Raw genomic sequence first — 16,084 nt, forward strand, 5'->3', positions numbered from 1 at the left:
AGGTTTCTCCGGTTACAATTTTTCGGTGGAAATTAATTCTCACCTCCAGCACATGGAGGAGCGCGACCTAATGATTAGCCAATCCTAGTTTTTCGGCGATCGCCCAACTAGCCCGTGAAACCCACACGCCGATAATAGTAAGCACCATGCCCACCATATGCTGACATGTGACGGCGCATGCGCCGACTCATTTTTCTTTGCTTTTCTTTCAGTGTCGTCCTGCCTTCAATGAGTTGTTTTTGAACTCTTTTCTTGCTAACAATCTTGTCATGTGGTGTTTCTTGCTTCTCTACATATGTCTTTATTATTCAGAACAATGTTTTAAAAACCAGACAGGACCGCCCGGTCGGAACGATGCGAACCGGTCAGTGATCCGGTCCGAAACTACAAAAAAAAACCGGATTTTTTGGTTGGATCGGGTTAAACCGATTAAAAATCGAGTGTTGAACCGGATTGAACCGGTAAAAAACCAGTGAACTATATTTTTTTTAGTTTTTTTTTAAATTTATTAAACCGGTTGAACCGGAAACCGGTGGCTTCACCGGTTCGGCCACCGGTTCGGTTTTTTAAATATTGATTCAGACTATTTTTATATTAAGTTGGGTAAGATTAATATCTATGTTTCAGTTTAAGGAGAGTGTAGTAGAATAATCTAGAATAATTCAGAATAACAGATAATATAAAATAATTAGCAGAAGATAGAGTATAATTTATTGGGGATAATTTTGAAAATTATAGAAAATTTGAAAATATAAACTAGAATAAAAATTTGGATTCCCTCATGTTCACTAATCTACACTATTTATTACAAAATAAATGGTGTATATTAATTTAAATAAATTTGGACATTTTTGATATACACCATTCATTTTAGGCTTATTCACCAAAAAATGCCAAACCTTTACGGCTTGGGTCAATTTTAGCCAAACCTTTAAAAACCACCATATTTAGCCAAATCTTATATATTGTATTTCTTTTTTAGCCATTTTTGAATCGAACCGGATTTTATGCCTACATGTCATCCATGTCACTGCCAATTCAACAAAACTTACTGACATGGCACATTATAAATCATTGACCCAAATTTAATCAAACCAAAAACTAAATCAAACAAAAACAAATTCAATAAATCAAATCAATTCAAAAATTATTTAATTTAAAATGATAGGTATATTATTAATTTAAACCGACCGCCGGAAATTGCCGCCGCCAACTCAAACCGACCGCCGGAAATTTTTTTCCGGCGGTCTTCTTCTCTGACCTGTTCTTCCATGGAAGAACATGCACTGTTCTTCCTTGGGAAGAACAGACTTCGATCTGTTCTTCCCATGGAAGAACAGACTTCGATCTGTTCTTCCATGGGAAGAACAGACGCGATCTGTTCTTCCAGGGAAGAACAGGGCCTGTTCTTCCAGGGAAGAACAGGGCCTGTTCTTCCAGGGAAGAACAGGTTGAGAAAGACGACCGCCGGAAAAAATTCTGGCGGTCGAGATCGGTTTTTTTTTTTGCGGGCGGAAAATCGTCGTTTTGGGAGAAAGTTAGGGGTAATTAAAATTTTTTTATGTTAATTTTAGATGATTTAATTTATATTTTTTATTTAACTAATTAAAATTTATATAGAAATTAATTAAAATTAAATTTAGAAAATTTATTAGTCGGCGTGATTTTTAATCGGAATGAAATAAAATGTTGAGATAATTAATATTTTTTTAATTAAATATTTTTTTTTAAATTGAATTGATTTGATTTAGTTGGATTTGATTTTCTCTTTGATTTGGTTAGGTTTGGGTGAATGATTTGAAATATGCCACATCAGCTAGTTTTACTGAGTTGGCAGTGATATGGATGACATGTAGGCACAAAATACGGTTCGATTCAAAAATGGCTGAAAAAAAAACACAACATATAAGGTTTGACTAAATATGGTGGTTTTAAAAGGTTTGGCTAAAATTGACACAAACCGCAAAGGTTTGATATTTTTTGGTGAATAAGCCTTCATTTTATAATAAATGGTGTTGATTTAATAAAAATAATGTTCATTTGAACATGAGATAATCCCAATCCTAAAAATTTATGTTAACATATATATACTTCCATAATCAGTGGAGTAAACAATAATTTTTGATTTATTTTTCTGCTTTCATATATATAACTAATTATTCATAATTTTTTTTTATCATTGAAGAGTAACATTTTAACAACAGTGAAATAAATTGATATTCTTTTTAACATCTAAATAGATCGGATAGCCATTCAAATTAACTTTTTTTTTTTGAAATCAATGTCAAGTGATGCATATTTTTTTCTTACTATGAAGATTGAAGTAATCTGTGGGATGCCGGGGACTTCGACTGCCTTGTGACAAGTGAAGAGAAGCGTTGGTAGGTTAGTGTAGAGTTCGAAATAATATCACCGTTATGAGCAGTACATTTCAATCAATTAAACTCCCAGTACATTTCAATCAATTTTTTTTTTGAAAAAGACAGACTTCATTAACCAAGCAAACAAGCGGAGGCTTCAGCCATTACAATTTGAGTAATAATGTGAGGCACACTATTTTTCCATTTACAGCTCCCTTCCCCCATATCTAAGACATATTTAGCTAGGGTGTGAGCAGCTCTATTAGTTCTCCTGCTAGCATATGCAACACCAGTACAATGAGAGTCAATGTCTAAATTGTAACAATCTCTAACAATAGTCCCAATGTCATTAAGAGGCACAGTCTTGTTCTTGAAGCCTTCCACTGCTACCTTCGAGTCTGAAACCACTACAAAGGGAGTTAAAAGTTCTTCGTTTGCCAACATAATTCCATCACGGACAGCGATTGCTTCACCAACACTCACTTCAGTCAACCAGTCATATTTCTCACAACCTGCTGCCTTAACCTCTCCTCTCCAATTCCTAATAACCACCCCTGTACTGAAGCATCTATTCTTCTCAGAGAAGCCGACATCAACATTAACACAAAATTTGTGCTGGCTTGGTGGAATCCACCTCTGATCTTCCGGTCTAACCATGCTCCTGCCATTTTGAGTCTTATCAAGACTCCTTCTCTGATTGGCATCCATATACTCTCCTATGAAATGGACAACCCAATCCACCACCTGATCTCCAGGTTTTGTTGGGGTATCAAACAGGATAGCATTTCTGTTATTCCACAGCGACCACACGAGGGTACAAAACACCTAAAAATATGATTTGTTCAATTTCTGTTGAGTACCAGACAAAAAATCTTGAACCCCCCAACAATAATCGGTTTAATAACACTACCCTGCTCCCATCACCTCCAAACTGCCTTTGCTGCCTTGCAGTACCAGACGGTGTGAATAATTGTTTCCTGCTCTTTTCCACACAATGGACACAAGCTATCAATCTTCATGCCTCTTTTCACTAGATTAACTTTCACCGGAAGCCAATTATGGAAGTAGCGCCATAAAAAAATCTTGATTTTCGACGGTAGTTTCATTCTCCACAAATTTTTCCACCATCTCATGTTCTCCATATTACCTGACCCCGAAGTCGGATCTTTCATGTCCACCGCCAGTCTATAAGCACTTCTAACAGAGAATAAACGTTTCTTATCGTAGTGCCATCTGATCCCATCCTCCTGAGCAATTTTTGGGAGAGGGATGTCCATAATGCATGTGATATCCATCTCCAAAAAGTTGCTGCTAATTTTAGCTTTGTCCCATTGACCATCATTTAGTAATAGCTCGCAAACTCTAGCTTCAGGGTCTAATTTTGGATAGCTCACTACTTTGAACGACTTGTCCCTAAGAAGCCACGGATCCTTATATATGGATATCTTAAGCCCATCGCCCACTTTCCAGCACCACCCAGCCATAATAACCTCTTTCCCCCACATAATGCTCCGCCACGTAAAAGATCTTGTCCTCGGACAGGTAGCCTCAAGGAAGGAGGACGTTACATTTCAATCAATTAAACTCCCACAATTTTAGTAAAGTTCTATAGCACATATACCATCTGAATTATAATTCATTAGTTATATTTTATTATTTACATCACTCACTATATACATATAAAATTTCAAGCACAAAATAAATATAATTAGAATTATATTTAAAGAATTCATTTCATTAATTTTAATATAGTAATTTATTTATACAAATTATATTATAAATAAATTCTTTTATATAATTTATTTTATAATTTTAATATTGATGAATATCTCTATATTTATACTACTAATACATTTTGTTTACATTTTCGTTTTTTATATTTATAATTGAGATTCTTTCAATTAATCTACATTATTTATTATAAAATAAATAATATAGAATGAATTTTTTTAATTATATTAATTAATTTATATTATTAATTTATAGAAAACAATGTCACTTTAAAAAAAAACCCTGCAAGTTGCAACATAGAATCCACCTAAGCAAGAACAGAAATTTCATAAGAAGTTTCCACCTTTGGATCACATTTGTTTTCTTCTTTAGTTTATGTTATTTTTTTGGAGCCAACAATTTCATAATATTTAATCTTTGTATGACCAAAAACGTGCAGTTTGACCACAAATAGCCAACCAATCTTGATCAGTTTAACCTAATCACCATTTTCTAAGAACATTACTAGCTCATCTTCTTCACAACAAACCAAATCAAATACACAAAATGGGCAAGAAAATCTCTTCTTTTTTCTTTTTCTTCTTCACCATTTCTTCAATCTCAGCCTCCCCTTCATGTCCTATAGATTTCACCTATGTTAAAACGACACCATGGGACGCCTCCGGTTGCCGGAAACCAGACCAAGGACACTGTTGCGTGACTCTTCTAAGCTTATTCGGCATGGGATTAGCTCAACATCTAAGAGAGACAACCATGTTTCAACTTGCCAACGCAACTATTCAATCTTCCTGCTTATCAGTTTTTCAATCCAATCTTTCTGCCATGTCAATAGATTCGTCGCTAGTTCCTACTTGCTTTAACAACCCGGCCCAGTTCGTGGCTAATGCTTCTAGTTGCGTCGGAATATTCACGACGCAAGATTGGACTGAAAAAATTGGTCCCATGACAACTCTACAAACATCTTGTAAAGATGACGTTTCAGGATTAACACAGTGCAGTTCTTGTCTTGAAGCTGGACAAAAGGTGACTTCTCAGTTGACAATGATCGACCCGAATAGAACATCAAAATGTTTTTACTTTACTTGTTTATACGCTGCCGCTATTGTTAATGAGCTCGGTCCGATGGATCCCACTACTGCCGGCTGCATCCTCGGTTTGCCGTTGACGTCAGGTTCAACGTTAATCAAAAAATCATCGAATGACTCGAACAAAGATAAACGGTTGAAGTTACTTTTCGGATTATCCGGTGGTGTTATCGGTGCTTTTCTTGCTTTCGGACTAATTATATGGTACAGACGCCGCGAGATGAATCGGAGAAAACATAACGCTTCCCACGAAGAATACGTAAGCAGTTTCCGGGCAAGTGTGTTGCCCAACTCCGGCGCAAAATGGTTTCATTTCTCAGAGCTTCAAAGAGCCACCAACGGATTTTCGCAGAAGAATTTCATCGGACAAGGTACGTATGGACTCGTATACAAAGGGATTTTATCGTCAGACGGAAGTGTGGGTAATTGACATAAATGGTACCAAACCTTTGGACCTTGTATCAAAATGGTACCAAACCTTTATTTTGTATCTTTTTGGTACCCAACTTTCTATCATTTGTTTCAGATTGGTTTTTTTTTACAAATTCACGCCATTTTTAATGACGTCGTGACCGGAAAAATATTTTATTTATTTATTTTAACCACATCAGATGCCATATCACATGACACATACCATAGTTTAGTGGTTCGGCTCTTCTCTTTCGCCTCTCCAATCATTAAAAATGGCCGGAATTTGTAGAAAAAACCAATTTGAAACAAATGATAAAAAGTTTGGTATCAAAAAGATACAAATTAAAGGTTTGGTACCATTTTGATACAAGGTCCAAAGGTTTGGTACCATTTATGTCAATAACCCCGGAAGTGTAGTTGCGGTGAAACAAATGCAAGATTTGGATTACTCACAAGGAGATGAAGAATTCACTAATGAAGTAGAAATCATAAGCAAAGTAAGGCACAAAAATCTTCTTTCGCTTCGAGGCTGTTGCGTTACAAGCGATCATTTAAAAGGTAAACAAAGATATCTTGTGTACGACTTCATGTCTAACGGTAGTATTAATGACCATTTATCGAGTCAAAATAGCCGGAGAGAGCTTACTTGGCCAGCAAGAAAGAACATTGTTCTCGATATAGCTAAAGGACTAGCTTACTTGCATTACGGCGTAAAACCTGCAATTTATCATCGAGATATTAAGTCGACAAATATTTTATTAGACAAAGAAATGAGAGCAAAAGTTGCAGATTTTGGATTAGCAAAGCAAAGTTTAGAAGGTCAATCGCATTTAACAACAAGAGTAGGAGGAACACATGGTTATTTAGCACCAGAATACGCTTTATATGGACAATTAACAGAGAAAAGCGATGTTTATAGCTTCGGAATTGTGATTCTTGAGATAATGAGCGGAAGAAAAGTTCTCGACACTTCGAATTCGACCACGTCGTTTCTTTTGATAACGGATTGGGCATGGACGCTAGCGAAATCAGGAAAGATTGAAGAAATATTTGATGAATTTATAAAAGAGGAAGGACCAAAAGGAATAATGGAGAGATTTGTTCTTGTGGGGATACTTTGTGCTCATGTAATGGTGGCATTTAGACCAACCATTGCTGATGCTCTTAGAATGCTTGAAGGTGATATTGATATACCTAAATTACCTGACAGACCAATGCCGCTTAGCCATGAATCAATATTTAGATCTTCTTTGTATGATAGCTCAACTGGTCAAAGTTCGAGAGCCAGCATTTCCAGTACAAGCACAGTATAGATCATATAGTATTAGTTTTCTTTGTTTTTATAGCCACCTTCAAGTTTACATGTCAATTTCAAAATATTTAAAGATGCCTACCACGATGTTTTTTTTTTTCTCTCATTTTGTGTTAATTAATTTTTTTTAGTTTTATGATATATTATCAATTATAGTATAGGGTTGGAGATAAGTATGCTCAAAAGCTTTGGTTCATTTTTTTATACCTCTTCCCTTTAATTGAAAAATAAATTCTATTTTTATAATTAAACGAATATAAAAAATATTAACATTCTTATATTTAATTATTTAATCAAAATATTATTCTTTTTAATATTTAATTACTTTAAAATAATATGCTCTCTTTAATTTTATTTTTAAATTAAGGATAGGTTGCTAATATCAAAAAAGTATTTTTTTTGTCTTTGATTACAAGTATTAATATTAATGTACTTCTATTTATTAAGTTAATTAGAAAAGAGTTTAACTTTATAAATTGAATTATTTTTTTAATATGAATGATAAATTTACAATATAATTATAAAAGTCATATAAATGTTTTAAAATGACGTCAATTTATAGATAAATAAATTTTTTTAGTTTTTTTTAGATAGTGTACTATAATTGTTAGTGGGGGTTAGCGGAAGTTAATGTTAGACATTTTTTAGTTGAACGATTAAAAAGAGCGGAGGGAGTAATGCCTCTTTCCTTTAATTGCTTACCTGTCAATCTAAGCCTTCCATGTTGTATACGAGCTTGCGATATGAATAGGACAATGCCTCCACGTCACTACATAGGATGTTTCTATTGACCACAAAGTGCCAGGTAGACTGTTCCCATTTAATTTTATTTTACACGAACACCTGAACGAAGGGTCAAATCACTCCCTCAACTTGTCATAGAATACTAGATAGGTCAGATTTTGGAGAAATTTTGGGCATCATCGTTGATTTGAAATTTTCGGATCAGGTCAGATTTTGGAGAAATTCTGGTGGGTTGTGTTTAGTGGTTTAGGTTTTATTTATATAATTAGAGGTTTATAGCATTAGTGTTTTTAGATTCTTCTTCATTTTTGACTCTTTAAGCTACTATTTTTTTAAGTGCGTACAATCCTCTGTTACAAATTTTTTAATTTATGTGTGTATGTGGGAATTTGTTAAGCTAAAGTAAACCATGTAGTTGAGCTAAGGCTTGTTAGTTATCATCATTGCATGCCGAGGCTTCTGTTTTTAGATTGCACGCTACCTATTTGATAAAATTCGTTAGTCAACTAAAAATGGAGGTTACTCAATTTCTGAATAACGCTGAGGATTCTTTAGAGCGGTAGTTAGTTGGTTAACTAAAATTGGATTAGAAGTGATATAGTTTTATTTATGTGACAGCATTGAGTTTTCAATGCGGGGATTTAATCAATTTTTTAATTTTGAGTTTTCAATGCTTAAGAGTAAATAATTGATGCTTTCAAGTGTTTGTAGATTTGAAGATGAGTAGGATTACCAAGTATTCAAATAAATTATCAACTGGATGGTGTATATTAGCAAGAAGGTTCAATTCAAGCATACCCGCAAGTGAAATTTCCAATGATGTAACCAAAAAGGTATGTAAAATCTTGATGTCATCACCCGCAGTAACTCTTGATACTTCTCTTGACCAAAATGGTGTCCGGGTTTCACCTGAAATTGTTGAGGATGTTCTTAAGAGATTTGAGAATGCTGGTATGGTAGCATATCGATTCTTTGAGTGGGCCGAGAAGCAGCGACATTATACGCATAGCATTAGAGCTTATCATACCATGATAGAGTCTTTAGCTAAGATAAGACAGTATCAGATCATGTGGGATCTTGTCAATGCCATGAGGAAGAAGAGAATGTTAAATGTTGAAACGTTTTGTATTATTATGAGAAAGTATGCCAGAGCTCAGAAGTTAGAGGAAGCTGTTTATACATTTAATGTTATGGACAAGTATGATGTTCCACCCAATTTAGCAGCCTTCAATGGGTTGCTTAGTGCTTTATGCAAGTCCAAGAATGTCAGGAAAGCTCAAGAGATTTTTGATGGTATGAAACACCAGTTTGCTCCTGATTCGAAAACGTATAGTATTTTGCTTGAAGGATGGGGAAAGGCTCCGAATTTGCCTAAGGCGAGGGAAATTTTTCGAGAAATGGTTGACGTTGATTGCAGCCCGGATATTGTGACTTATGGAATCATGGTAGATATTCTTTGCAAGGCTGGAAGGGTTGATGAAGCACTTGGCATTGTTAGGGAAATGGATTCCACATTGTGTAAGCCAACGTCTTTTATTTATAGTGTTTTGGTTCATACTTATGGGATTGAAAATCGGATTGAAGACGCTGTTGATACATTTCTAGGAATGGAAAAGAATGGAGTCAAGGCTGATGTGGCTGTATATAATGCTCTGATTGGTGCTTTTTGCAAAGTCAATAAATTTAAGAATGTTTACAGGGTCTTAAATGAGATGGATTACAAGGGTGTGAAACCCAATTCAAGAACCTTCAATATCATTCTGAATAGTTTAATTGCCCGTGGAGAGACTGATGAGGCTTTTAAGGTGTTTCGCAAGATGATCAGGGTATGCGAGCCGGACGCAGACACATATACGGTGATGATAAAAATGTTTTGCGACAAAAAAGAGTTAGAGATGGCTCTTAAGGTGTGGAGTTACATGAAGAAAAAACGATTTGTTCCGAGTATGCATACGTTTTCAGTGCTTATAAATGGAGTATGTGAGAAAGGTGATGTTTCTCAAGCTTGTGTTTTGTTGGAAGATATGATAGAAAAGGGAATTCGTCCTTCAGGTGCGACTTTTGGAAGGTTAAGACATTTGCTCATAAAAGAAGGAAGAGAAGATGTCCTTGAATTTCTTCAAGAAAAAATTAATGTTCTTGTAAAGGAGCCTTTATGGGATTGATTGATTATGTTCTAACAACTAAAGATTATTTGTTGTGTTAATCAATCACTGAAAAGATTTTTTTGCAGGTCAATTCTTATCCTTTATTTTATTTAAATGCTTAGCTTACAGAGTTTATTAGTGAACTGATAAATCTTGTAAATAGTTAGGCCATGCCAATCAGCCGCATGGATGCAGTCAAGAGAAATTTGAGAGTGAGATTCTCCATGGATATTTTTGAAAGCCCCTCTTTCAGATTACAGCTTTGCTGATAAGGTTGGATGCCAGGTATGCCAAAATTCCACCCATTTTGTTTTGATGATTCTCTACCAATTTGGTGTAGCTCAATTGGTGCCAGAGTTGTTTTCAAGGAAGTGAAGTCTTTAGTTCGAACTAGGAGTGTAACCGAGCAGATTTAAATCCCGTGTTATTAGAAATTGACTTTAATATATTTGAAATAGACTCGATCTCACTCAGTCGAATTCGAGTTCATGCTACTTGATTAGTTTACTTTTTGATATTTTATTTTTATAATAATACCTTTACTTTTATACAAAAATTTCATTGTTAAATATTTATATACATAATCTAGTTGACGTTAATTCTCAATTATTCTGCGGAGCTCAAGTTCTTAAAACAAAATTCTATTGATTAGGAGTCAAGTTTTGAGTTTTGAATTTTAGAGTCAAGTGTTTCGACTTGAATTGCTTCGATAACAGCCCTAATTCAAATCCACAATAGAAAATTAATAGTAAAAAAAGTCATGACTTTATACTGCATTTATATGTAGGACAGTAGGAGCATATGGATCTAGCCAGAGAGAAGCTGTAAGGGAATCACTTGTGCTACAAAAAAATGGCAATACTGCAGCTAGTCTTTTGCTGCCCTTGCCCAAGAAAGCACAAAAGATTCTCGTTGCTGGCACTCACGCTGACAACTTGGGTTATCAGTGCGGTGGTCGGACAATCCAATGGCATGGACTTGGCGGAAACACTCTCACTGCTGGTACTCACATTCCTTACATTATACAGTCAATATTGATTTATAATGATTCTTTTAGTAATTTATTCGAATCAAACACACTGTCAGCACATAGAAGTTTGAGATCAATAGTATCACTCCCAACTTTAGGTTAAAATTACTCTTTATTCTCCTGAAAAATACAGTTTTCCTTTTGACATTTTAATTTTAGTTAACCAATATTTTAGTTTTTCAGAAATACCTTTTTGTGCTCTATACACATTTTCAGTATTTATGTTGTCGTGCTATATTAATTAACCTTAAAATTTTATCGAAATTTAATGTGCCAATTTGCATGAACAGGAACCACAATCCTATGAATGTTGGCGATCCTAAATATGATCTGCTCGGTCCATTCAGATTTTGCCTCAAGACTATGTTTACTGAAGCTATATACCTCAACTTGAACATTGTCTGATTCATATGCTTTAATATAAATCCTGACATTGTAAATATTATTTTTCAAAAATACCTTCTGAAAATGTGTTATTTCGCTCAATGTTGAACTTCAAAAAAATTCGCAAAATAAATAAATTCTGATCTATGTTGTTGATGTAGTCACCTTAGTTAGAAAATTCAAACAATTTTTGTTAATCCTGGAGGAATCATTACGGAAAAGCATAGAGGCAGAAGTCATAAGCATCTATACCATGAATGAGACTGAATGAAAAAGACACAAACGGGTTGAAACTGAGTCATATTACGAAATTTAATTTGGATCCAATATTTATTATTATTCAATGTGGTCTATTTATTATATTTATATGAATTTGAACTAGATTCTTATGAACTTAAATTTTTAATTAAAAATAAAGGTACTCGGCCAATTGAACATATTTTTTTTACCCCTTTCTTGATAACATAATCAGTTACGGACCTTATGGTTAATCATGTAAAGGAAACTATGTCTATGATAAACTAATTTTCTGAATTCTCGTTTTGGTTTACACAATTGTTCAGTAGAACAATTTTTGAGGAAGCAAAGATATTACATCAAAATTTTACTATCTTTTCACATCAAGAAAGCATGAAAATAAGTTTTATTTAGCATCTTCTGCGAACCCTACAACGTGAACTAATTTTTAAGTTTGCATTGCCGATGAGCATCTAATAAATCTCACAATCGCTTGACCAAGCATTCGGTCTATCATTGTATTATGAAGTAACAATGGCCTATTAATGCCTTCTTGTTTTAGATTCACCCTTCGAAAGTACCACTCCTGAAAGCTTGTTGACCTCGTAAAGTAGTCCCGCTGAGAACAAGAAACTGCGCAAACATACAAAAAGTTAAATATGGTGATTAGCGTACAATTACAAGACGTTCAATTTTAGCATTTAAAATGCTGGTTAGATGATGCCTCTTTCTATTTTTTCCTCAAGCTGATTGTTATAATAAATAGGATAAGATTGTGATGCCATTAAAACCTATGTAGCGCAGACACAGAAATGCTGAAATAGAAAGCACTGAAATGGAAAATTGCAAAACAATATTTTTTAATAAGAATAGATTATAAATCTAGAGTTTTCAAATTTCTGAAGCGTTTCTGGAAAAATAAACAAATTCTGAAACGCAGGACTTAAAAAAGTTTCGGTGCAACATACATTAAAAGTTTAAAACCTACATTCTATTTAAATAAGTAAAATTTCATTATAAAATTGAACTCCTAAAAATTTTAAACAAGCCAACTCACATTATTCATGCGTAAAAGAATATGCTAAGTATTGCTAACCAAGTTACTTCAGAAATATGGATGGGTTAACAATATACAACAGTTACACTTCTTTTAATATTTCAACCCATTTCTGCACAGTAAACTTAAGAGAAGGGTTTCAAATTATGCTGGCTTAATAAATTATGACGACCCCTATGCTAATGTGTGAGAAAGTACCATTGCAAGGAGGTATTGGGACTCAAATTTTATGGTCAATTCAATTCTTCCTGAAAATGCCCAGTGGTTCATGATTTTTAAGTTTTTCTATCTAGCACTAGCATGCTTAAACAAATATGCAAAATTAAACCAACCCATTCGTTGCGTGCTGGCATTATTACCATGTAGTGATGGAAACTCGATGAACAGTGCTAGCTGCAATTAGAGCAACAGCTTCAGCCAGTATAACTGCAAAAGAGAGGGAAGAAAAATAAAAGACTGTAAATGCAAACGATTTAGTTCAATAATTGATGCAGCTCAAAAGTAGATGTAGCTAATTAGAGTTTGTGTATAGCAGTATTAAGTAAAAAAAGGCTGAGATATAAGATGTGCAATTCTTCATACAATTACTCAGCAGATAATGCTGTGCAAGTTAAAGTCATTGAAAAATATTCAAAGAATAACCACCATCCTAGTCCATGATCCCAAACCCAATTCCGTCACCTCCAAAGATTTCAATTCGAACATTGATGTCCAGCAATGAACTATGAAAAAGAGATTAAATTGCCAGTGCCATGAGCAAGGTAGTTGATGAGCGACAACACAAATATGTTTCAAAAAGACAAACAAATAAACATCTACTTGCATGACATTTTCTTGTCCTTTCAAGTTATAGTTGGATCAAATTCGAAGAGATATATGCGCTCTCAAACAGATAATATAATTTTCATATGCTCTGTCAATAGTGCCATGGTTAAGATTTATTAAAAGGTAGAGGCTGGAAAGAGAGAAGAAAAGGTCAAGTAATACAAGCAACCGCTGATTGCATAAATCATGGCAGGGATGCACTTGTCAGGCCTTGACTTGCCGTCAAAAGAGTGAATTATGTCATACAGGTAGGGACACAAATAGATGCATACATAGAAAATTATCAATTTAAGCAGGATCAATTAATTTACACAAGAGACATTTGCTTTTTACTCGTAAAAAAATCGTAAGAGACGAGAATCTGATGCTCAAAGACTCCCATGTTTTCTTGGTTGGACCAACCCAACAAGTGATTTCTGACGAGTCTTTCTAAATTTTTAGAGCAAGAAGCAAAACTACAGGGATATAAACAGTGGCTCAAAACATAAATATCGCATGAAATATATGTAGTTGGGAACATTAATTTATAGTCCATGCTCTGCAGAGTGCAGACAAACACAAAGTGAAGAATCACACAGTTGAAAGAAAGTAAGAATCAACACAGAGGCAAAAGAAGATCACAATATGATTGACATCAGGTGCACAAAAAATATGCAGGACAATGCACTGAAAAACAATTTAAGATTTACTTTTGCAGCGCTTGAGCAATATTAGCTCACTAACGCAAAATAAAAAAAAAGGAAAAACAGAAGAGGCAAAGAAATAGTAGTAATTAGAGAAAGTGAACTTGCCTGTCCCCCATCCAGTCTTGATGCCACAAGTTTCCTGGAAATTACCAATGAACTGCAAAACAGCAATCCAGAAGAGGAGCATCATCACGGGTAGCTATGAGAATATTAACAGCAAGTAAAGTGTCCAGGCAAAACAATAATAATACACAAAACACTTGTTCAAAAATGAAATATCACTAAACAAGATATAGCATGAACATACGCAAAATAATTTCACTCACAGTTAGCAGGACAAGAAAGAGAAGAGAGCTAGTGAAGCCACCAAGAATGGTAAATAACTCGGTGGAAGCTAACTTAGCACGATACATCTCTTGAAGCGACAGAATCACAGTGAACATTAGACCACAATATACCATTGAACTCCCTGCTCCTGCCATCTTCTATCAATAACAACACTCAATTAGCATCATATAATTCAATTTAAACCCAAATACCGACATTCATATTCAAGAAAATCAATTCAGATCATGAATTTTAAATCCAGAATGCAGATCCAAATGTAATTTACTATTCAACTTTATTTCTTATGCAAACAGCATTTTCTGGGCAACCAAACAGCTTGCCCAACACAGAAACCCTAACATCTATATCAAACAAATTGAAGATTGTTTTACCTTAGACTTAAAAAGAGACACTGACACCACCCAGATCCTCCTCAAGCTTATAATGGGTTTTAACCAGAGAGTAAACAAAACGAGGTGACTCAAACAAAAACGTTGCCGTTTCAGTATTTAATTGTTTACTAGTCTGTACTTCAAAAAAATATATAAGCACCGACCGTACGACGTCGTTTGGTAGCTCTACAAAAGTACAAACTTACAAAACATGACTAGGGGTGTGCAAAAACCGACCGAAACCGAATTTCCGAACCGAACCGAACCGATTTTGAAAATTCGGTTCGGTTTTTCGGTTTTTCGGTTCGGTTCGGTTTAAATAAATAAATTTTTTGAATATTTCGGTTCGGTTCGGTTTGAGTGAAAAACCGTCCGAAAAAACCGAATTTCCGAAATATTAACACATCTAATTTTATCCCTTCAGTGAAACGTGGTCGTTTGAGTAATTTACTCTCACTCGCTGACTTTAGTCCCACACAAACCCTAAAATCTAATTTCATTTTTCCTCTCTCACTCACATAGCACAGCCGCCATAGCCCTAATATCCAATTTCCATTTTCAATTCCTCTCACACAGTTGTATGCTTCCTATTCATTTTTCTTTCCCTATCTCACAAAGCTACATGCTTCTCATTCAATTTTTCTTTCCATTTCATGATGGCCAACGACGCAATTAAGTCCCTTATTTGAGAATAATTTTGTCAATCCCTAATCTGAAGGACAATTTCAAGGTACGATTTCTCTTTAATTTTTTTTATTTGGATTCATAATCGCCAATCCCTCTTCCATCTCGTTTTTTTATTGAAAATAATTTAAGACTAATATTAATTTTTAACATTTTTTTTCATCTAACCTATATTATTTGTATTTAATTTTGCTAATTTTTTCTTATTCTGTTTTTGTTTTGCTATTTTTTTGCTGCTTTTTTTGTTTTGCATTTTCTGCTACTCATCTGCTGGCTATATGTTGAAATATTTTTGTTTTTAGAATTACATTTTTGTTTCTGAATTTGTATTTCTATTTTTGGAATTTCAGATGATGTGTGAGGCTGTGTACAATTTGTAGCTGTTGCTTTAAGGATGTAGAACTGCTGTTTTGAAGATTCGATTATAGAATTTCTATTAGAAATTGTTGAATTTGTATTTCTGTATTTGAACTTTGAAGTATTTTTGAATTTGTTTTATTGTATATGGATTTGTTAGTTTGAAGGTGTATGAATTTGTAAAAATGCAGTTTTAATTGTGAAAAAAGAGCAGGTTTTATGAATATTATCAGTTCTCTTAATATGTGAATATCAGTAGGTCAAAACCGAATTTTTTTAACCGAACCGAACCGAAATATTCGGTTCGGTTCGGTT

The 16,084-nt window shown here is 34.3% G+C and overlaps 3 protein-coding genes and 1 long non-coding RNA gene across 9 annotated transcripts; 3 read left to right on the forward strand and 1 right to left on the reverse strand.

Annotated features, from left to right (window-relative positions):
- The first annotated feature begins 4,510 nt into the window (after nucleotides 1-4,510).
- On the forward strand, nucleotides 4,511-7,005 carry LOC126676719 (probable receptor-like protein kinase At1g11050). Its single transcript, XM_050370987.2, has 2 exons — nucleotides 4,511-5,598; nucleotides 6,005-7,005. Exons 1-2 carry the CDS (start codon nucleotides 4,638-4,640, stop codon nucleotides 6,898-6,900), a joined length of 1,857 nt encoding a protein of 618 aa, XP_050226944.1. The 5' UTR covers nucleotides 4,511-4,637; the 3' UTR covers nucleotides 6,901-7,005.
- Nucleotides 7,006-7,729: 724 nt separating this feature from the next.
- LOC126666069 (pentatricopeptide repeat-containing protein At1g77360, mitochondrial) lies at nucleotides 7,730-11,364 on the forward strand. Of its 5 annotated transcripts, none has more exons than XM_050359028.2 (5): nucleotides 7,730-7,870; nucleotides 8,355-9,876; nucleotides 9,954-10,075; nucleotides 10,578-10,792; nucleotides 11,111-11,364. In XM_050359028.2, the coding sequence occupies exon 2, from the start codon at nucleotides 8,363-8,365 to the stop codon at nucleotides 9,806-9,808; it is 1,446 nt and encodes a 481-aa protein (XP_050214985.1). In that variant the 5' UTR covers nucleotides 7,730-7,870; nucleotides 8,355-8,362; the 3' UTR covers nucleotides 9,809-9,876; nucleotides 9,954-10,075; nucleotides 10,578-10,792; nucleotides 11,111-11,364. The 5 variants fall into 5 exon arrangements, with proteins under 5 accessions (XP_050214985.1, XP_050214982.1, XP_050214986.1 ...); XM_050359025.2 differs by having other exon boundaries at nucleotides 7,731-7,870; nucleotides 9,958-10,075; XM_050359029.2 differs by having other exon boundaries at nucleotides 7,731-7,870; nucleotides 9,958-10,075; nucleotides 10,583-10,792.
- A 336-nt stretch (nucleotides 11,365-11,700) lies between these two features.
- On the reverse strand, nucleotides 11,701-14,836 carry LOC126664436 (uncharacterized). Of its 2 annotated transcripts, none has more exons than XM_050356825.2 (5): nucleotides 14,729-14,836; nucleotides 14,336-14,491; nucleotides 14,115-14,166; nucleotides 12,858-12,924; nucleotides 11,701-12,074 (listed from the first exon to the last, which is right to left on the reverse strand). In XM_050356825.2, the coding sequence occupies exons 2-5, from the start codon at nucleotides 14,489-14,491 to the stop codon at nucleotides 11,984-11,986; spliced, it is 366 nt and encodes a 121-aa protein (XP_050212782.1). In that variant the 5' UTR covers nucleotides 14,729-14,836; the 3' UTR covers nucleotides 11,701-11,983. The 2 variants fall into 2 exon arrangements, with proteins under 2 accessions (XP_050212782.1, XP_050212783.1); XM_050356826.2 differs by having other exon boundaries at nucleotides 14,336-14,494; nucleotides 14,729-14,830.
- A 112-nt stretch (nucleotides 14,837-14,948) lies between these two features.
- LOC126664437 (uncharacterized) lies at nucleotides 14,949-15,998 on the forward strand. Its single transcript, XR_007637419.1, has 2 exons — nucleotides 14,949-15,458; nucleotides 15,763-15,998. It is a non-coding gene; the product is annotated as an uncharacterized LOC126664437 (long non-coding RNA).
- Nucleotides 15,999-16,084: the final 86 nt, after the last annotated feature.

This window comes from Mercurialis annua, linkage group LG1-X, assembly GCF_937616625.2.
Source record: "Mercurialis annua linkage group LG1-X, ddMerAnnu1.2, whole genome shotgun sequence".
Taxonomy (NCBI): domain Eukaryota; kingdom Viridiplantae; phylum Streptophyta; class Magnoliopsida; order Malpighiales; family Euphorbiaceae; genus Mercurialis; species Mercurialis annua.